The 18,826-nt window shown below is 43.2% G+C and overlaps 1 protein-coding gene and 1 long non-coding RNA gene across 2 annotated transcripts; both read right to left on the bottom strand.

Moving 5' to 3' along the window:
* Positions 1-10,071: 10,071 nt before the first annotated feature.
* On the bottom strand, positions 10,072-12,090 carry LOC124699916. Its single transcript, XR_007001560.1, has 3 exons — positions 11,998-12,090; positions 10,317-10,445; positions 10,072-10,167 (listed from the first exon to the last, which is right to left on the bottom strand). It is a non-coding gene; the product is annotated as an uncharacterized LOC124699916 (long non-coding RNA).
* A 3,933-nt stretch (positions 12,091-16,023) lies between these two features.
* On the bottom strand, positions 16,024-18,666 carry LOC124699917 (60S ribosomal protein L5-1-like). The gene is made up of 8 exons (XM_047232139.1): positions 18,604-18,666; positions 17,929-17,998; positions 17,614-17,832; positions 17,434-17,513; positions 17,231-17,347; positions 16,722-16,856; positions 16,399-16,568; positions 16,024-16,317 (listed from the first exon to the last, which is right to left on the bottom strand). The coding sequence occupies exons 1-8, from the start codon at positions 18,604-18,606 to the stop codon at positions 16,203-16,205; spliced, it is 909 nt and encodes a 302-aa protein (XP_047088095.1). The 5' UTR covers positions 18,607-18,666; the 3' UTR covers positions 16,024-16,202.
* Positions 18,667-18,826: the final 160 nt, after the last annotated feature.

Here is an 18,826-nt window from a genome sequence, read left to right on the forward strand (position 1 = left end):
TAGTTGCTAGTTTTATTTTATTTTACTATCTTGTTTGCTATATCGAAAACACAAAAAAATTAGTTTACTTGCATTTACTTTATCTAGTTTGCTTTATTTACTATTGCTAAAATGGCCAATGCTGAAAATACTAAGTTGTGTGACTTCACAACCACAAATAATAATGATTTCTTATGCACACCTATTGCTCCACCTCGCTACTACAAAGCAGAATTCTTTGAAATTAAACCGCTTTCTATCGAATCTTGTTATGAACCATCAATTTTCCGGATGTTAGTTCCGATGATGCTGCTGCCCATCTCAATAATTTTGTTGAACTATGCGAAATGCAAAAATATAAAGATGTAGATGGTGATATTATTAAACTAAAATTGTTCCCTTTCTCATTAAGAGGAAGAGCTAAAGATTGGTTGCTATCTCGCCTAAGAATAGTATTGATTCATGGACTAAATGCAAGGATGCTTTTATTGGTAGATATTATCCCCCTGCTAAAATTATATCTTTGAGGAGTAGCATAATGAATTTTAAACAATTAGATACTGAACATGTTGCTCAAGCTTGGGAAAGAATGAAATCTCTGGTTAAAAATTGCCCAACCCATGGATCGACTACTTGGATGATCATCCAAACCTTCTATGCAGGACTAAATTTTTCTTCACGGAATTTATTGGATTCAGCTGCTGGAGGTACCTTTATGTCCATCACTCTTGGTGAAGCAACAAAGCTTCTTGATAATATGATGATCAACTACTCTGAATGGCACACTGGAAAGAGCTCCACAAGGTAAGAAGGTAAATTCTGTTGAAGAATCCTCTTCCTTGAATGATAAGGTTGATGCTATTATGTCTATGCTTGCGAATGATAGGACTAATGTTGATCCTAATAATGTTCCATTAGCTTCATTAGTTGCACAAGAAGAACATGTTGATGTAAACTTCATTAAAAATAATAATTTCAACAACAATGCTTATCTAACAATTCTAGTAATAACTATAGGCCATATCCTTATAATAATGGTAACGGTTATGCTAATTCTTATGGGAATTCTTACAACAATAATAGGAATACACCCCTGGACTTGAAGCCATGCTTAAAGAATTTATTAGTACACAAACTGCCTTTAACAAATCTGTTGAGGAAAAGCTCAATAAAATTGATATTCTTGTTTCTAGAGTTGATAGTCTTGCCTCTCGATGTTGATCTTTTGAAATCAAAAGTTATGCCTAATAGGGATATTGAAAATAAAATTGTTACTACAGCAAATGCCATTCAAGTTAGAATTAATGAGAATATAAGATTAATGGCTGAATTGCGTGCTAGGTGGGATAGAGAAGAAAATGAAAAACTAGCTAAAGAGAAGAATATAGCTAAAGTTTGGACTATTACCACCACTAGTAGTGCTAATGCTACACATGTTGCTGCACCTCCTACTCATACTAATAAAAGAATTGGTGTTAGCCATGTTTCCACTTCTAATGCAAAGCGCGAAAACTGCTCGAAACTCGCTAAAACCGCTGAAACCGCCTCGTGATAAAGTCGCTGAAATTTTTTCCAACATTGGGGATGATGATCCCATTGCTTTAGATTATAATGGTTTGAATTTTGATGATTGCCACATCTCTGAAGTTATAAAGTTCTTGCAAAAACTTGCTAAAAGTCCTAATGCTAGTGCTATAAATTTGGCTTTCACGCATCATATTACAAATGCTCTCATAAAAGCTAGAGAAGAGAAACTAGAGCGCGAAGCCTCTATTCCTAAAAAGCTAGAAGATGGTTGGGAGCCCATCATTAAGATGAAAGTTAAAGATTTTGATTGTAATGCTTTATGTGATCTTGGTGCAAGTATTTCTGTTATGCCTAAGAAAATTTATAATATGCTTGACTTGCCACCGCTGAAAAATTGTTATTTGGATGTTAATCTTGCTGATCATTCTACAAAGAAACCTTTGGGTAAAGTTGATAATGTTCGCATTACCGTTAACAATAATCTTGTTCCCGTTGATTTTGTTGTCTTGGATATTGAATGCAATGCATCTTGCCCAATTATATTGGGAAGACCTTTTCTTCGAACCGTTGGTGCTATTATTGATATGAGGGAAGGTAATATAAAATATCAATTTCCTCTCAAGAAAGGTATGGAACACTTCCCTAGAAAGAGAATGAAGTTACCTTATGATTCTATCATTAGAACAAATTATGATGTTGATGCTTCATCTCTCGATGTTACTTGATACACACTTTCGCGCCTAGCTGAAAGGCGTTAAAGAAAAGCGCTTATGGGAGACAACCCATGTTTTTACCTACAGTACTTTGTTTTTATTTTGTGTCTTGGAAGTTGTTTACTACTGTAGCAACCTCTCCTTATCTTAGTTTTGAGTTTTGTTGTGCCAAGTTAAGCCGTTGATAGAAAAGTAAGTACTAGATTTGGATTACTGCGCAGTTCCAGATTTCTTTGCTGTCACGAATCTGAGCCCACTGCCCTGCAGGAAGCTCAGAAAATTATGCCAATTTACGTTCATGATCCTCAGATATGTACGCAACTTTCATTCAATTTGAGCATTTTCATTTGAGCAAGTCTGGTGCCATTTTAAAATTCGTCAATACGAACTGTTCTGTTTTGACAGATTCTGCCTTTTATTTCGCATTGCCTCTTTCGCTATGTTGGATGAATTTCTTTGATCCACTAATGTCCAGTAGCATTATGCAATGTACAGAAGTGTTAAGAATGATTGTGTCACCTCTGAATATGTCAATTTATATTGTGCACTAACCCTCTAATGAGTTGTTTCGAGTTTGGTGTGGAGGAAGTTTTCAAGGGTCAAGAGAGGAGTATGATGCAACATGATCAAGAAGAGTGAAAGCTCTAAGCTTGGGGATGCACCCGGTGGTTCACCCCTGCATATATCAAGAAGACTCAAGCTGTCTAAGCTTGGGGATGCCCAAGGCATCCCCTTCTTCATCGACAAATTATCGTGTTCCTCCCCTGAAACTATATTTTTATTCGGCCACATCTTATGTGCTTTTTCTTGGAGCGTCGGTTTGTTTTTGTTTTTTGTTTTGTTTGAATAAAATGGATCCTAGCATTCACTTCATGGGAGAGATACACGCTCCGCTGTAGCATATGGACAAATATGTCCTTGGTTTCTACTCATAGTATTCATGGCGAAGTTTCTTCTTCGTTAAATTGTTATATGGTTGGAATTGGAAAATGATACATGTAGTAATTTCTATAAATGTTTTGGGTAATGTGATACTTGGTAATTGTTGTGCTCATGTTTAAGCTCTTGCATCATATGCTTTGTACCCATTAATGAAGAAATACATAGAGCATGCTAAAATTTGGTTTGCATATTTGGTTTCTCTAAGGTCTAGATAATTTCTAGTATTGAGTTTGAACAACAAGGAAGACGGTGTAGAGTCTTATAATGTTTACAATATGTTTTTTATGTGAGTTTTGCTGTACCGTTCATCCTTGTGTTTGTTTCAAATAAGCCTTGCTAGCCTAAACCTTGTATCGAGAGGGAATACTTCTCATGCATCCAAAATACTTGAGCCAACCACTATGCCATTTGTGTCCACCATACCTACCTATACTACATGGTATTTTCCGCCATTCCAAAGTAAATTGCTTGAGTGCTACCTTTAAAATTCCATCATTCACCTTTGCAATATATAGCTCATGGGACAAATAGCTTAAAAACTATTGTGGTATTGAATATGTAATTATGCACTTTATCTCTTATTAAGTTGCTTGTTGTGCGATAACCATGATTACTGGGGAACGCCATCAACTCATTGTTGAATTTCATGTGAGTTGCTATGCATGTTCGTCTTGTCTCGAAGTAAGGGCGATCTACACCGAGTTGAATGGTTTGAGCATGCATATTGTGAGAGAAGAACATTGGGCCGCTAACTAAAGCCATGATTCATGGTGGAAGTTTCAGTTTTGGACAAATATCCTCAACTCTCTAATGAGAAAAGAATTAATTGTTGTCAAATGCTTAAAGCATTAAAAGAGGAGTCCATTATCTCGTTGTCTATGTTGTCCCGGTATGGATGTCTAAGTTGAGAATAATCAAAAGCGAGAAATCCAAATGCGAGCTTTCTCCTTAGACCTTTGTACAAAGCGGCATAGAGGTCCCCTTTGTGAAACTTGGTTAAAGCATATGTATTGCGGTGATAATCCAGGTAGTCCAAGCTAATTAGGACAAGGTGCGAGCACTATTAGTACACTATGCGTGAGGCTTGCAACTTATAAGATATAATTTACATGATGCATATGCTTTATTACTACCGTTGACAAAATTGTTTCATGTTTTCAAAATCAAAGCTCTAGCACAAATATAGCAATCGATGCTTTTCCTCTATGAGGACCATTCTTTTACTTTCAATGTTGAGTCAGTTCACCTATTTCTCTCCACCTCAAGAAGCAAACACTTGTGTGAACTGCGGCATTGATTCCTACATACTTGCTTATTGCACTTATTATAGTACTCTATGTTGACAATATCCATGAGATATACATGTTACAAGTTGAAAGCAACCGCTGAAACTTAATCTTCTTTTGTGTTGCTTCAATACCTTTACTTTGAATTATTGCTTTATGAGTTAACTCTTATGCAAGACTTATTGATGCTTGTCTTGAAGTGCTATTCATGAAAAGTCTTTGCTTTATGATTCACTTGTTTACTCATGTCATACACATTGTTTTGATCGCTGCATTCTCTACATATGCTTTACAAATAGTATGATCAAGTTTATGATGGCATGTCACTCCGTAAATTATCTTTGTTATCGTTTTACTCGCTTCGGGACGAGCAGTAACTAAGCTTAGGGATGCCGATACGTCTCCAACGTATCGATAATTTCTTGTGTTCCATGCCACATTATTGATGTTATCTACATGTTTTATGCACACTTTATGTCATATTCGTGCATTTTCTCGGAACTAACCTATTAACAAGATGCCGAAGTGCCGCTTGTTTTCTGCTGTTTTTGGTTTCAGTAAATCCTAGTAAAGAAATATTCTCGGAATTGGACGAAATAAAAGCCCAGAGGCCTATTTTTCCACGAAGCTTCCAGAAGTCCGAAGGAGAGACGAAGAGGGGCCACGGGGGAGCCAAACCCTAGGGCGGCGCCCCCCCTTGGCCGCGCGGCCCTGTGGTGTGAGCCCCCGTGCCGCCTCCTCGACTCTGCCCTTCCGCCTACTTAAAGCCTCCGTGACGAAACCCCCAGCACCGAGAGCCACGATACGGAAAACATTACCGAGACGCCGTCGCCGCCGATCCCATCTCGGGGATCCCGGAGATCGCCTCCCGCACCCTGCCGGAGAGGGGAATCATCTCCCGGAGGACTCTACACCGCCATGGTCGCCTCCGGAGTGATGAGTGAGTAGTCTACCCTTGGACTATGGGTCCATAGCAGTAGCTAGATGGTTGTCTTCTCCCAATTGTGCTATCATTGTCGGATCTTGTGAGCTGCCTATCATGATCAAGATCATCTATATGTAATTCTATATGTTGCGTTTGTTGGGATCCGATGAATAGAGAATACTTGTTATGTTGATTATCAAAGTTATGCTTATGTGTTGTTTATGATCTTGCATGCTCTCCGTTATTAGTAGATGCTCTGGCCAAGTAGATGCTTTTAACTCCAAGAGGGAGTACTTATGCTCGATAGTGGGTTCATGCCTCGCATTGACACTGGACAATGGCATGTAAAGTTCTAAGGTTGTGTTGTGCTGTTGCCACTAGGGATAAAACATTGATGCTATGTCTAAGGATGTAGTTGTTGATTACATTACGCACCATACTTAATGCAATTGTATGTTGCTTTGCAACTTAATACCGGAGGGGTTCGGATGATAACCCGAAGGTGGACTTTTTAGGCATAGATGCAGCTTGGATGGCGGTCTATGTACTTTGTCGTAATGCCCAATTAAATCTCACTATACTCATCATGATATGTATGTGCATTGTCATGCTCTCTTTATTTGTCAATTGCCCAACCGTAATTTGTTCACCCAACATGCCGTTCGTCTTATGGGAGAGACACCTCTAGTGAACCGTGGACCCCGGTCCAATTCTCTTTACCGAAATACACCCATCGCAATACTTGTTTTTACTGTTTTCTCTCGCAAACAATCATCTTCCACACAATACGGTTAATCCTTTGTTACAGCAGAAGTCGGTGAGATTGACAACCTCCACCGTTTCGTTGGGGCAAAGTAGCTTGGTTGTGTTGTGCAGGTTCCACGTTGGCGCCGAATCTCTCGGTGTTGCGCCGCACTACATCCCGCCGCCATCAACCTTCAACGTGCTTCTTGGCTCCTCCTGGTTCGATAAACCTTGGTTTCTTTCTGAGGGAAAACTTGCTGCTGTGCGCATCATACCTTCCTCTTGGGGTTGCCCAACGAACGTGTGAAATACACGCCATCACGCATCTTCGCATACCCATGACCACCATGTGGATTGCTCCCCCATAATCCAACATGGGAGAGCTTATTCTTCGGCGCATCTTCACATATCCATGAACATCATATGGATGGCAAGACTCAAGCAAAGGATCTCTTCGAGATGGCTCATCTTAAACTTGCACATCATTTCTCCATGGCAAGCTTCAAGCTTATGAACTCTTCGAGATGGCTCATCTTGAACTTGCACTACATTTCTTCATTCTTCATCATGTTGATGTCTTGAAGTAACTTGAGGGCTCACTACATCTTCATCTTCAAGACATACTTGACACTTGATATCCTTCATCAATTTCTTCTTATTGCAACCTTGAAGCCAACATATGGTTCAAGAATTGCCTATGGACAACTCCTACAAATATAACTCAATGCAAACATTAGTCCATAGGGATTGTCATTAATTACCAAAACCACACATGGGGGCTCCATGCACTTTCAACATGGCCAGGTCAGATCGGAGGAGGGCGGCGATGAAGGGCACTACAGCGGGGAAGAAGCATGTTGGCGGCGCAAGGCCATCCAGCTGAAGCTGGAGTCGTATCCTCGCGCATAAGCGAGGCCGCCAGCGCCGAGTGACAACCTCGCACGCACCGTGCCGCAGCCGGCGAGGCCTCGGTAGCTAGCCGGAGTAGAAGTAGTAGGGCAAAAAATATTGTTATCTACTTTTTACTAATAATATGAAAACTATGTGCCCCTATGATAAGCGGGCTAGGGGGTCATGGGAGGAGGGAGCCGCCAGATGCCGAGCCGGTCGGCGCGAAGCCGCTCGCCGCACACCCCGCGCCCCGGATTTTACTAACTGGGCCGCAGCCCAACATTAGGTAAGGCGGTTTTTCTTTTTCGTTTCTTTTTTTTCTGTTGTTTGTTTTCTTTTTTAAAAATCTGAACATTTGTAAAATTTAAAAAATTCAAATTAAAAATAAATCACTTTTAAAAAATCTGAACATTTTCAGATTTGAACATTTTTTAATTTGAACAAAAATGTATTTTTTTCTATGAACAATTTCCGAATTTGAACATTTCTGAATTTGAAAAAATTTATATTTGAACAATTTTCGAATCTGAACGATTTTCATATTAGAACAATTTTCAAATTTGAACAAATTTCGAGTATGAACGATTTTCATATTTGAACAATTTTTGAATTTATACAGTTTTCATATTTGAACAGCTTTTCAAATTTTAGTAATTCTCAAATTTAACGTTTTTTGAATTTAAACATTTTTCGAATATAAACTTTTCTAATTTGAACAAAAGAAACAATAAACAGAAAGAAAAGAAAATAAAACAGAAAAAGGAAAAAGAAAAAAAAAGAGAAAAGAGAAAAGGAAACCGAAAAACGTTAAATGGGCCAGGCCCAATACCCGACCAGGGTGTGCGGCAACCCGCATCGGCACCGACCTGGTCAGTGTATAGGACTGGCCATGGGAGCCGCATACATCCTCTCGCCGTTCAGGGCCACGGAAAGCAGGCCAAGATTTGAACGAGCAATGGATCGGAACGGACGTCATGGCGGTCCGTTTTAGGTTTGCGTGGCCATGTTGGGATACGGTTTTATCCAGCTCAACACATCAGGCCTCGCGCGGGTGAATGGGTTGGAGATGGGCTAACAACTCCATTGGCAGCAGGTTTGCATAGAAGCCGATAAGTTACAACAATCTTTTTTTTTTTTTTTTGCGAATTCATAAGTTACAACAACTAGTTGAATGCCCGTGCGTTGCTACGGTTTTTAAGTTTTTTATATTTAATATTTTTCCATGAAATATATAAATATTTCTAACAATTCAATTGAGACCCACCCAAATTAGGATACATTGCTGAACACAGAAAAAAGTCAGCTTTATTTTGCCAATAATCGCAATACTACAAGATAAGACATGTTTATAGCACGATAAATGACAAGTCTTGTTTTTTGCACAAAAAATAATGAATGTCGATAAATTAAAAAGAAGAGTATCACAGCTATGGTGTCAAAATGTTCATAAGTAATGACAGAATCTTAGTTTTCAAAATGGCAAGATATATCTACAACCGCTCAGATAGTATATTCCTTCATTTAAATTAAGAATACTCTTGCGGTCTCTAGATATATACGATGGGTACCATTTGTCCTCTAAACATTCCACTTGAGGCCAAATGAATCCACAAACATAGATTCGTAACCATAATCGTCTCTTGCTTGATAAGTAAAATATATAGCTGACATCTTACACAAATGAAAAAGATTTACATGTGGAGCCTTTGTTCAACCTCTGAACTCGGCCATGGCTGTATTTGTGTATCATGCAGCAGTCGTGCTCCCATCAGGTGTTGCGCATGTCCGTGGACGAACCTGAGTGACCACCAGAATGTTGTCATCACATTCCCGATAAGACAGCCAGCTACCACCGCTTCTTCACCAGACGTGGATTCCTCCTCGCTAACGCACATTTGGCATCCCTTGATTGCTAAGGATTGACTTCTCCGTTAACAAAGTTAACTGCAGAAAAGAAAGGCAGCAACAGAAATCGGTTACCCAAGTTGTCCAGCTGCAAAGAATTAAAAAGTGTAGTAGTGGGCATACACATTATTTTGCTCAAAACTGTTTCAGAAAGTTAAGGCTAACTCTGAATAACAAGTCAAGTGAAAAATAAATTAAACAGCACGCAACTCTAAATTTGTGTCAAATGAAAAGCTAATGGCACATATAAATTCGGGCCATGGATATCGTTGTTGACAAAAACAAATACTCGTTGCAACCTGCCGAGCACCAAGATCCACTGTATGCCGCGTATGTCGCCATCTTACTGAAGCCACCAGGTAAAAATAGGGAAATAGATGAAGGCCTTAGTAATTGATTCAAAATTATCACACTTCTACACTTCTATAGTATATTCCTTCATTTAAATTAAGAATAGTAACTGTACTAACTTTAGAGACCTGCATTTTGTCTCGTTACTTCCTTGATGAAAGAATATGTCCATAGATAAAAACTCTCACAAACTGTGCGCTTGAACATAACTCGGAATCTAGACGCAAGCTTTTCAATCAAGAACTTCGCTAATTTGCTAATCCTATATAGTATGGAATATCTTAAGTCCTATAGTATCAACGTGTTAAGGACAACAACTGAGCGTGAAAAAAATAGCGCGCTATAACAAAAATAGCGTCGGTCGAAAAATACGCTATTAGCGTGCTATAGCGCGTAATAGCGCGCTATAGCACGCTATAGCGCCGAAATGATGTAGCGTGACATGTCCAGAAACGCTATAGCGTGCTATTAGCGTCGAAATAGCGCGCTATTTTTTTCATGGAACTCAACAAAGTTGTATCCAGACATGCGTGATGATCTCATAATAATGAATATTAGGAGAGCCAGTCAGGGGATATGAAATCTATCTGATGAAAAGTAAATGCCCAGGCCTGTGCTCGCTTTCTAGTCCAGCATCGATCTTAAGATAAATAGCTAGAAGGAGAGTAGAAAGAAAAGTTGTTTACAAACCTTCTATGAGATGTTATATCCACTACAACAGAACAACAATTTATTAGAGGAATTCTCAAATTCTAAGAGTGAGAGATTGACACTGTACCACAAATACAAGATCTTAGTCACGCTGGAGTCAATAAAAATACCACTCCTAGTTGGAAGTTGGTACACAGAATTCCCAATAAAAAAATTGTTGGATGGACCATGACATACTCGATAGCATTCCTCCCTAAAAACACAATCGGGAGAGCGTGTAAGAAAATGCTGCATCATTATCTATCACAGCTTTATGGTGTCAACAACTACAAATGCTAGAATTTGCTTGGATGGACCATGACATTTAATTTTCTTGCAGCCTAGAAAACTGTTTAATCTTACCAAGCATGGGATAAAATTTGCAGCAGAGAATACATGAACAAATGGTGCGACCAGTGCAAGCCACCATAAAGTGCCAGATACGTCTTCTCCAATGACCAGTCGTGGTGCCTCCTCCTCGAAAATTCCATGCTAGAAGCAGAAGGACAAATGGCAAATAAGTTACCTTGTGCTACCAACAAACAAATCATAATTCAGTAATCCATAAATCTAGAAAAGAAATCGCATCTACCACCCACGCCTGAAGAGCACATCCCCACCACACGGTATTAGATTGCACAAAATAGATCATATATAATGGTGAATATCATTACCTTGGTCTAATATACTGCGAGAGCGACATAGATGGGGAGTGGGTCAGGTGGATGGCAGGGGGATATGACCACTTCGATAGTAGCCCATCAGCCAGTAGGAGGATTTGGCCTCGTGACTTGAGCACGATGCAGAAGAGATGGCGTACGTGGAAGATGTGGAGGAGTTCCTAGGCAGGGAGCTCATGTCGAGGTCGAATGGAGGCGGGCAAGGCGATGTCAAGTAGGGGCCGCACTTGGGATCCAGACGGAGCCGATGTCGGCTGCGTCGCGAATGGCCAAGAAGACGTCGGCGGCGCGGCAGGCGTCAGGTCGAGAGGTGCGGGTTCTCCTCCGCCAGGCGCATTCTCCTCTGCTAGGCCGCATATCGCATACGCCACCGTCGCCATCTCCCGGTAGGCGGCGCTGATCTAGGAGGAGAGGGTGCACAAGCCGATCCGCCGACGGGATTGATGCCAGGCCAGCATGCGCACCTCCTCCCTCTGCTCGGCCGCGCACGGCGACCAACCTCATGTGGCTCTGCCTACAAGCAGACAGCTTTGGGGGGGAGGCCGGGAGGGGGACATGTGAGGGGCAGCAGGACCTGTGCTTTTACCCTGTGCTAGGGTTAGGTCGCGGCTGTTTATTCCTTTAGGGCTTGTTTGGTTGCAAGGGCTAATTAAACCATGCATTTATCTCAAGTCCAAGTTAAACAATAGATCATGATTTTAAAGTAAATTTTGGAAGTTGCAACTATACAGGCACCATCTATAAAGGCAAGCAGAGAGTACGTGTCCATGGCAGCAATCTCTTCTTTCAACCAAAAGTTGGAAAGATTGGGCCCTTGGTGTTGAGGAAGATCTCTCTATTCAGCTGGCATTTGAAAATGGCGTGATGCGATTATTTTGCTTTTTGTTTCCTTCAAACAGCTGTGAGTGTTCTGGTTACTTTAATTAAGAAATGTTTTGGTTAGCAAATACTTATCTATCAAATAAACAGAGTTACTAATAGACACCAAAACAGAACTCTACAGAAATGCATGCCGCAATTCGTGGTAAGGATACTCTATACAGGAAACAAGATGCAACCCTCCTGTTTTGGCCAAAATCTACATTGACGTTTTGGATTTTATAGGATACATTATTGCACTATATAATCCCAAATAAAAATCAGTTCCTTTTGGCAAAAGCCAAAGCTGAACCAAAATCCCCGGAAGTAAGGTCAGAGTTGAAAGAAAATCGAGCTGCACCATGTCTGATGAACTCTGAAACTATATTTATGCAAGAACATGGCCAAAAGGGGAAAATGTATTTATGAAAATTTCTAGATAAAACTTTTGCATAAACATTACAGAAAGCTATCATTATGTTTGTAAAGTAAAATAGAAAAATTACCTTCAAGGAACCGGAACTGCATGTGCGGTAGTAAAAGAATGACAAATTAAATGTATCTGCTGCTGCGTTCGTACATGCCACGCTACAGATCTTGCTACCATGGCTGTTCCTTGTGGATCTGGGGCCAGCAAATTCTTCTTGAGGTCAGCAGGGGCAGCATCACGAATTCACGGTGGTGGGTAGATGAACGAGAAGAAGTAGTGCAGGATCGGCTTACCAAGTGGCGGCGGATCTGGCGACGGATCTGGCGACGGATCTGGTCGGCGGTGAGGACCATCCGCGTGGAGTAGTGCAAGGAGGACGATCTCGGTGGATGCGTCGCTCGCGGTCTGCGGAGTGAGGAGGAGGATTTCGGCGGGGGCGTTGCTCGTGGCCCGCTAGGGAGGAGGAGGTCGAGGAGGGGCATCGCGGCCGTCGCGCCGCCGCGAGAGCGAGCCGAGGAAATCGTTCCCGACGTCCGGAGGTGTGGAAAGCGCTCCCGGGGTTTCCGGGCGGAGCGGCCCATGTTTTATCTACCCGGGAATAAGCGGGGATCCCGGCGGATCCCCCGAAACCAAACGAGCCCTCGGGCAAATCATTATTTTCCACTTAGCGGTGGCAACGAAGGGTAATTATCTGTGCCAAGTACCAGGACAATTTACGCTGCCATAGGATGTAAATTGAACATTCCAGATGCTCCCAATCTCCTTCACCAAACGCGTTGTATGACGTACGACCAACTGAAATATAATAGTAAAAGATCTTGAGAACAAACGAATGATGCTGAGAAGCAGCAAGTCGCTTTCAGCTCATCTCAAAAAAAAAAAGCAAGTCGCTTTCAGCTGGAAGCTGACGTGCCCAGGAGCAGGTCGGCAGTCTCACAATAACAACAAAGGACCGGCTATGGTACGGCCGCGCCGGCGCCGGTCGCCACCGCACTCGGCCAGAGCGCGCCGCGGCAGAGCGGGCACGTCCGGCGCGTGCGGATCCACCGGTCGGCGTCGCACGCCGCGTGGAAGAAGTGGCCGCACGCCGGCACGACGCGCACCAGCTCGTCGGGCGCCTTGGCGTACTCCGACTGGCAGAACACGCAGCAGCGCTGCCGCGCCCTCCCCGCCACGGCCGTCTGCGCGTACGGCACCAGCGTGGCCTCGCCGAGCACGCGCTCCATGTCGGCGTCGGCCGCCGCCGCCGCGTGACAGTCATTGCGGCAGGCGCCGGAGGCGGCGGCGGCGAGGGCCACGATGAGCACCACCATGGCCACCACCGCGGCCACCTCGAGGTAGAGCGCCACGTCGGGGCTCATGTCGTCCTTCGACTGATCGATCGAACGGCAATGCGTGAGGCCTCTTCCCTTTTCTTGCTCGACCAGCTTTGGATCTTCTTCTTCTTCGGCTAACCAAATTGGCAATCCCAGTGACCTTCTTTTCTGTGTCTGCCTTCACTCGCCTCATCCAGCTCTGCTTTTGTACGAGCTCCAGTGATGCTGTTTCTAAGAATCTTTCGGCAGATTTCCTTCTTGCCGTGGCGAATTAGCTTACGCTAGAAGTTTCTTATATTCATCTTGGCTGTCTACGTCTCTACGTGTCAACGTGTGCCGACATGTGGGTATTAAGTTTGCTTTTCACAATAAAATTCTGGTTAGTTTCGTTACAGAAATCGATGGTTAGCATCTTTGGTGTGGAGAACGACTGAGGCTTCGTCATGGTCAACCGCACCTGCTGCAGAATCAATGGCATTTTTTGTTCGTTGAGCTCCGCCGGCGAAATGGTGATCATTTGGGATAGAGGTTACAGCAATGTTGAATAGTGTCTTACGAAAGTTCAGTTTAGTTTCGCTACTAAAATCAACGATGGCATTTATTTTTGGTGTGTATTGAGACTTCGTCATGGCAAAGGGATCCTAGCACGCTGGTAGCCTCAAGAAGGTCGTGGTGGAGCTCCGCCGGCAAAAAGAAGGCCATCTACGATCGAGGTCACAGCAATCGGCCAATGCCCAGTTGTGGCTATGAATGTACTTAACCACCTAATAAGAAAACCGAAATTGCTTCACACACCACATCCGATCTCTGTACAGCACCTCCATAGCAAAAGCACAACACTAGTAACTAATTCGTGCGCCCTTTGCCCAGTCCAACAAGGGCCATCTCTGAATTTCATCCGCAGCCAATATAACTGGACATATCTAATAGTCTGACGGAAACGCATGCATAATGATAATGATCGTTTGTGGTTGGGCGATCAAAATATGCGCTGCACCCCCGATGTATAGCGATCGGAGTGTCCGCCGAGAGGTAAACGCGGTTTAAATTTGCGTCTAGGATGCCTATGGGCGGACGCTGCTCGGTCGCGCCATGTGACTGCTGGCTTCTCCTACAGGCCCGTCTGGTAGTGACCTAATTTGATGCTTGTTTTGAATGCATCGCTTCGGTGGTCTTCGCTTTCGCGTCTGTGCCGCAATCTTCGCCATCAAACGAAGTAACGACCCTACTTAGTGTTTTGTGCAACAATTACAACAAAATATGGTGTTCTGTGCAAAAACAAGTCATGGTCGTGGTTCCTTGCAAAACATGCGCCAACATATGGTGTTACGTGCAATTTCCTCCAAGATGGATGACTGCTCGAAAAGTTCTTTGGCTGGCATGCACGAATATATGTCGAATTTTGTTTCTCAAGCTGGTCGACGAAACTAAATTCATACTGCACCTTCAAGGCCTCTGCAACATTTTCATCAACAAGGCGGAGATAGAGAGATACAGTGTTGACACACTCTCTATTACCATTAGGATAGCAGTTGATACACCAATGGTGGCCTCCGACCATGAAAGTGAGAGATTGGATTCTCTTTCCATTTGGTGTAGTGGCTTTGGAATGCAAGTAGCGGTTAACCACGAGCAGGTGGTACCCACTGGCCGTGGAGACATTGATGGCATGTCCCACAACCTCACCGTCGCCAACGATAGACACGCCGGAGAACGCCATTGCAGATGAGGGTGAATTCGTGAGTACTGCCGCTCGTCTACCTCGATGCTGCTTCCAAGTTGGGGAAACTCGATTGCTGAAGTTCACAAGCGCGATCAGAATTTGGCTCAGATTTTTTGTTTCTTATTTTCTTCCCTCTATAGTTAATACACATTCCACTGTGTATATATAGTCGCACGAACTGCAGGCAACCCCTCAACCCAATCAGACTCTTAACTTGAAGACGAGACGGACAGGAACTACTACTAACACGCGTGAACACAAACAATTATACTCCCTCCGTTCCTTTCTATAGTGCCTATAGATTTTTGGCATTTGTTTCAGAATATAAGGTTGTAGCTTAGCTTTTTTTCAATTACCCCCTCCCCGTTCAGCTCCCAAATCGTCCAGCTCCCAAAATTGTTATGATAAGTTAGGAAGATATGGATTTCTCAAATTTTACGTTAATCTCAAATCGTTCAGCTAGGGTCTTGCGTAGACAAAATATCTTGCGCTAATTTCCGCTGCAAAAAACAATAAGCACTATAGAATCGAAATAGTAGGGAGTAGGAAACAAAGCTGCGTCTGCTTTGGTCTCCCTCTGTTCTAGAGCTGTAACTGGGCTTATCACTTATCAAGTTAATATACTTTCACCGGGATGAACAAATGACATTTTTTTGGATTGAGATGCGTCGAGCTCCAGCGAGGTTACCTAATTTGAATGGGCCAAGCCTCTCAAAAACGTGTGCGAAATCCGGTAGTACATTCTAATGTGCACCAACTCAAATTTTCCTTTCGTAAATAATCGAATGGACTATCATGGTTGGTGATCGGCACCGAAACAGTAGAAGTGGCTGCTACCTCCTGCTAGAACAGTCCGCCCAAGCAACGAAAGACTATAAGGCGAAGTAAAAAAGAATAATATTTGTCAGGCCGGGTATACCGAAGTCTCAGCCCAGGCAAAACCCAAACTGCGTTTGCCTCTAGTTGCCTCGCAGGAGAAGTTTCATAGCTACCTAGAATCGTACGAGTGTGTATAGCAGGACTAAGAAAACGAAGGTCCGCAACAAAACACAACAGATAAACGTAAGAACAGAACCAACAGATTAAGATCAATATCCAAATGGCAGCAAGTCACATGATCAGGATAATAATCTATAACTCCAGCACGATACCGAAAACAGAAGGAAACAGGTCCATTGCGCGGAGTGCCAAACTTTAACAAAAATGCACGTTGCAAGACTACACTGGGGTCGACAACAATCTTCATTCATCGTCATCCTCATCATCATCGGCGGCACCAGCAGACGAGTTGAGGGCGTTGAGCCTTTCGACGAGACTGGCCTTCCTCTGCTCGTAAGTCAGCTTCTTCAGGTTGAACCTGCATCAAGAAGCCAAGTTAAAATGCAGCTCACGTCATGGTGGAGAAATCTGTAGTCCAAGGTGTTATAATGAACATTACCTCTTGTGTGTCTTGGGAGCCTCCTTGGTTGATTTGACCAAGCTGGGATCAGCACGGATGGCAGCATGAACATTCTTGTAAATTGCTTCCATGTCATCAGCAGAGATTCCCTTTTTGATGTACTCGCTGAAGTGGGATTGGTACTTCTCTGGCTCCTCCTCAGCTAGTGTCTGGAATAAGATGGTGCAGAAATAATAAGAAACAGTAAAGCACCTTCAAACATAACAAAAGGACATTGCCTTAGGTACAACAACAGCAAGAACGCCATGGAATGAAACAGCTCAACATTACAATATCGTGAGCAAGCAATGGTTTCAACTCACCCTCATGTAGGCAGCAACATGTCCTCCATAGATGTACTTGCGGTGAACCTCAGCATCCAGCTGCTTCTCATCCTTCTTGAAACCAGCAAACCTCTTGTCGCTGTGGGGAATGTCAAGACCACCATCCAAGGCTCCCTGTAGCAGCAAAAAGATTTACATCTGGGGCTAAGCAGCAAAACAAAAATAAAACAAACACCAAAATGCTATAAAGGGATGCCAGCAAATAGCAACACAAAGATGTTCTGGAAGCGTAACTGAACGATGAGTTAGATATAAATCCATGCAAATAAGAGATGCGAGCAAATCAATAAGAACCATTTTATTTCCTGCGTGTTAACTTGCATATTAATCAAAACAACAAACTGTTCATGGCCTAATGGTGTACACTAACATTAAGATATCTCAAGAATCAAGACTTATGGTGATCCACCCAAACTTTCATGTCAAAATATTCACATAAGTACGTATTTAGTACAAGCATACAATTGTGGCAATACAGCATCACATACCTTAAGTGCACCAAACACACGGTTTCCAGTGGTGGTCCTAAGAAGACCAACATCCAAGAGCGCACGGAAAGGCCTCCTCTCACCAGTAGGATCAACAGAGAAGTCCTCACCAGATGCCTGAACCCAGACAAATTATGTGCTAGTCAGAAGCAGCTAAGATGTATACAATTATGAATAATGAAATGTCAACAAATAAATTATACCTCAACGTTACCCTCATATTCCTGATCCAAATCGCGGACTTTGAGCACACGACGAGCCAGAAGCAGACCAGTGCAGTATGCTACATGATAGATTCAGAAAATGAAATTAGGCACCATGAAATACATCAGGTAAAAGCCACAGCATCCACTTTGAGCATTCCTTCCGAAGATAAAATGTACCTGCTGCATAGTTGGTGAGGCCAACTTCAAGACCATATCGCGGCAGCTCGTGGGAGTAGGCAGCAGCCATCACGATGTCACCAGCAATGGTGGCATGCACGATCTGGGCGCAGACATCCTTGTTGGTGAAACGCACAACAAAGCGGTACTTTGGTGTGTTGTACTTGTTCTTGTCCTGGGTAGTGAGCCTCAGCCTGGCCCTGTAGTCAGTCTTCCCCTCTGGGAAAAACAAAAGCAAAGGGAAGAGACCAAGTCAAAATCACTGTCAAATGAGATAAGTAGCAAAGTAAAATGGAGTCAGGGGATTAAACATACGTCGCCTTCTCCTGTACTTGACCTGGAAACGCTTGGAGTACGCCCTCGACTTCTGGTTCTTGACGAACACCTAGAAGACATATCCAAAAGAAGCACATGAATACACCTCGGTCATAGATGATAATTCTACCCAATATGTCCCGCTATCAGATGGTACAGACGAACATCTCAGCTTAGATATCCCGTGGGTGGGCACAAATAGTTCTAGCAGATTATCAGAAACCTGATTCAAAGCTTACACTACAGAAAGTAAACAGTACTACATAAACAACCCCTTTCTACAGTCAACAAATAAACATGTCCAGAATCTACTGGCCTACTCGTCCATTCACGGTACAGTCGAATCCGGTCTAAGAAATGGAGATTTACATAGGCAGTACGATTTGGGAGAACCCTAACATCACCAAACGATTGGGAAAAGGTGAGCACCAATCAACTCAGATCTAACAGATTCTACGGGTAGGGAGCTTGTTTCCTCCACGAAACACAGGAAAAGCTAGGCAAATCTCACTGCAAGTCCTGACTTATCCCTAAAACCCTAAGCTAGCAGCAAAACCTACTGCAGACATGAAAAACCTAGACCGGCGGCGCACGAAAGCCAGTCGCAACGCGCAGCAGCGCGCGGATCCAAGCAGCAGCGATGGGCGAGGGGGAGGAGAGAGATCGTGGACGTACCATCTCGCCTGCGGGGAGGAAGCTCCTGAGAAGAGAGGCGGCGGCGGCGCGGGGCGGGCGAGAGAGAAGGGCTGGGGAGCGAGGCAGCGTGGCCGAGCTTATATATACCCTTACGTGGGCCTGGCCGCTTGCTGGGCTGAGCAGGCGAGTCGCTCGCGCGAATGTGGGCTTCGACGGTCCGCTAAATGGGCTTCTTTTAGGCTGTTTTTCTCGTAGGCCCGTT

This window comes from Lolium rigidum, chromosome 3 (genome assembly GCF_022539505.1).
Source record: "Lolium rigidum isolate FL_2022 chromosome 3, APGP_CSIRO_Lrig_0.1, whole genome shotgun sequence".
In the NCBI taxonomy this organism is placed as follows: Eukaryota; Viridiplantae; Streptophyta; class Magnoliopsida; order Poales; family Poaceae; genus Lolium; species Lolium rigidum.

What these genes read in the sequence shown, in the direction of transcription:
- LOC124699917 (XM_047232139.1), bottom strand. An exon ending in AATATGAGGGTAACGTTGAG is followed by an intron (nt 17,348 to 17,433) that starts GTATAATTTATT and finishes GTCTGGGTTCAG; the next exon opens with GCATCTGGTGAGGACTTCTC. An exon ending in GCTCCCAAGACACACAAGAG is followed by an intron (nt 16,318 to 16,398) that starts GTAATGTTCATT and finishes TTCTTGATGCAG; the next exon opens with GTTCAACCTGAAGAAGCTGA.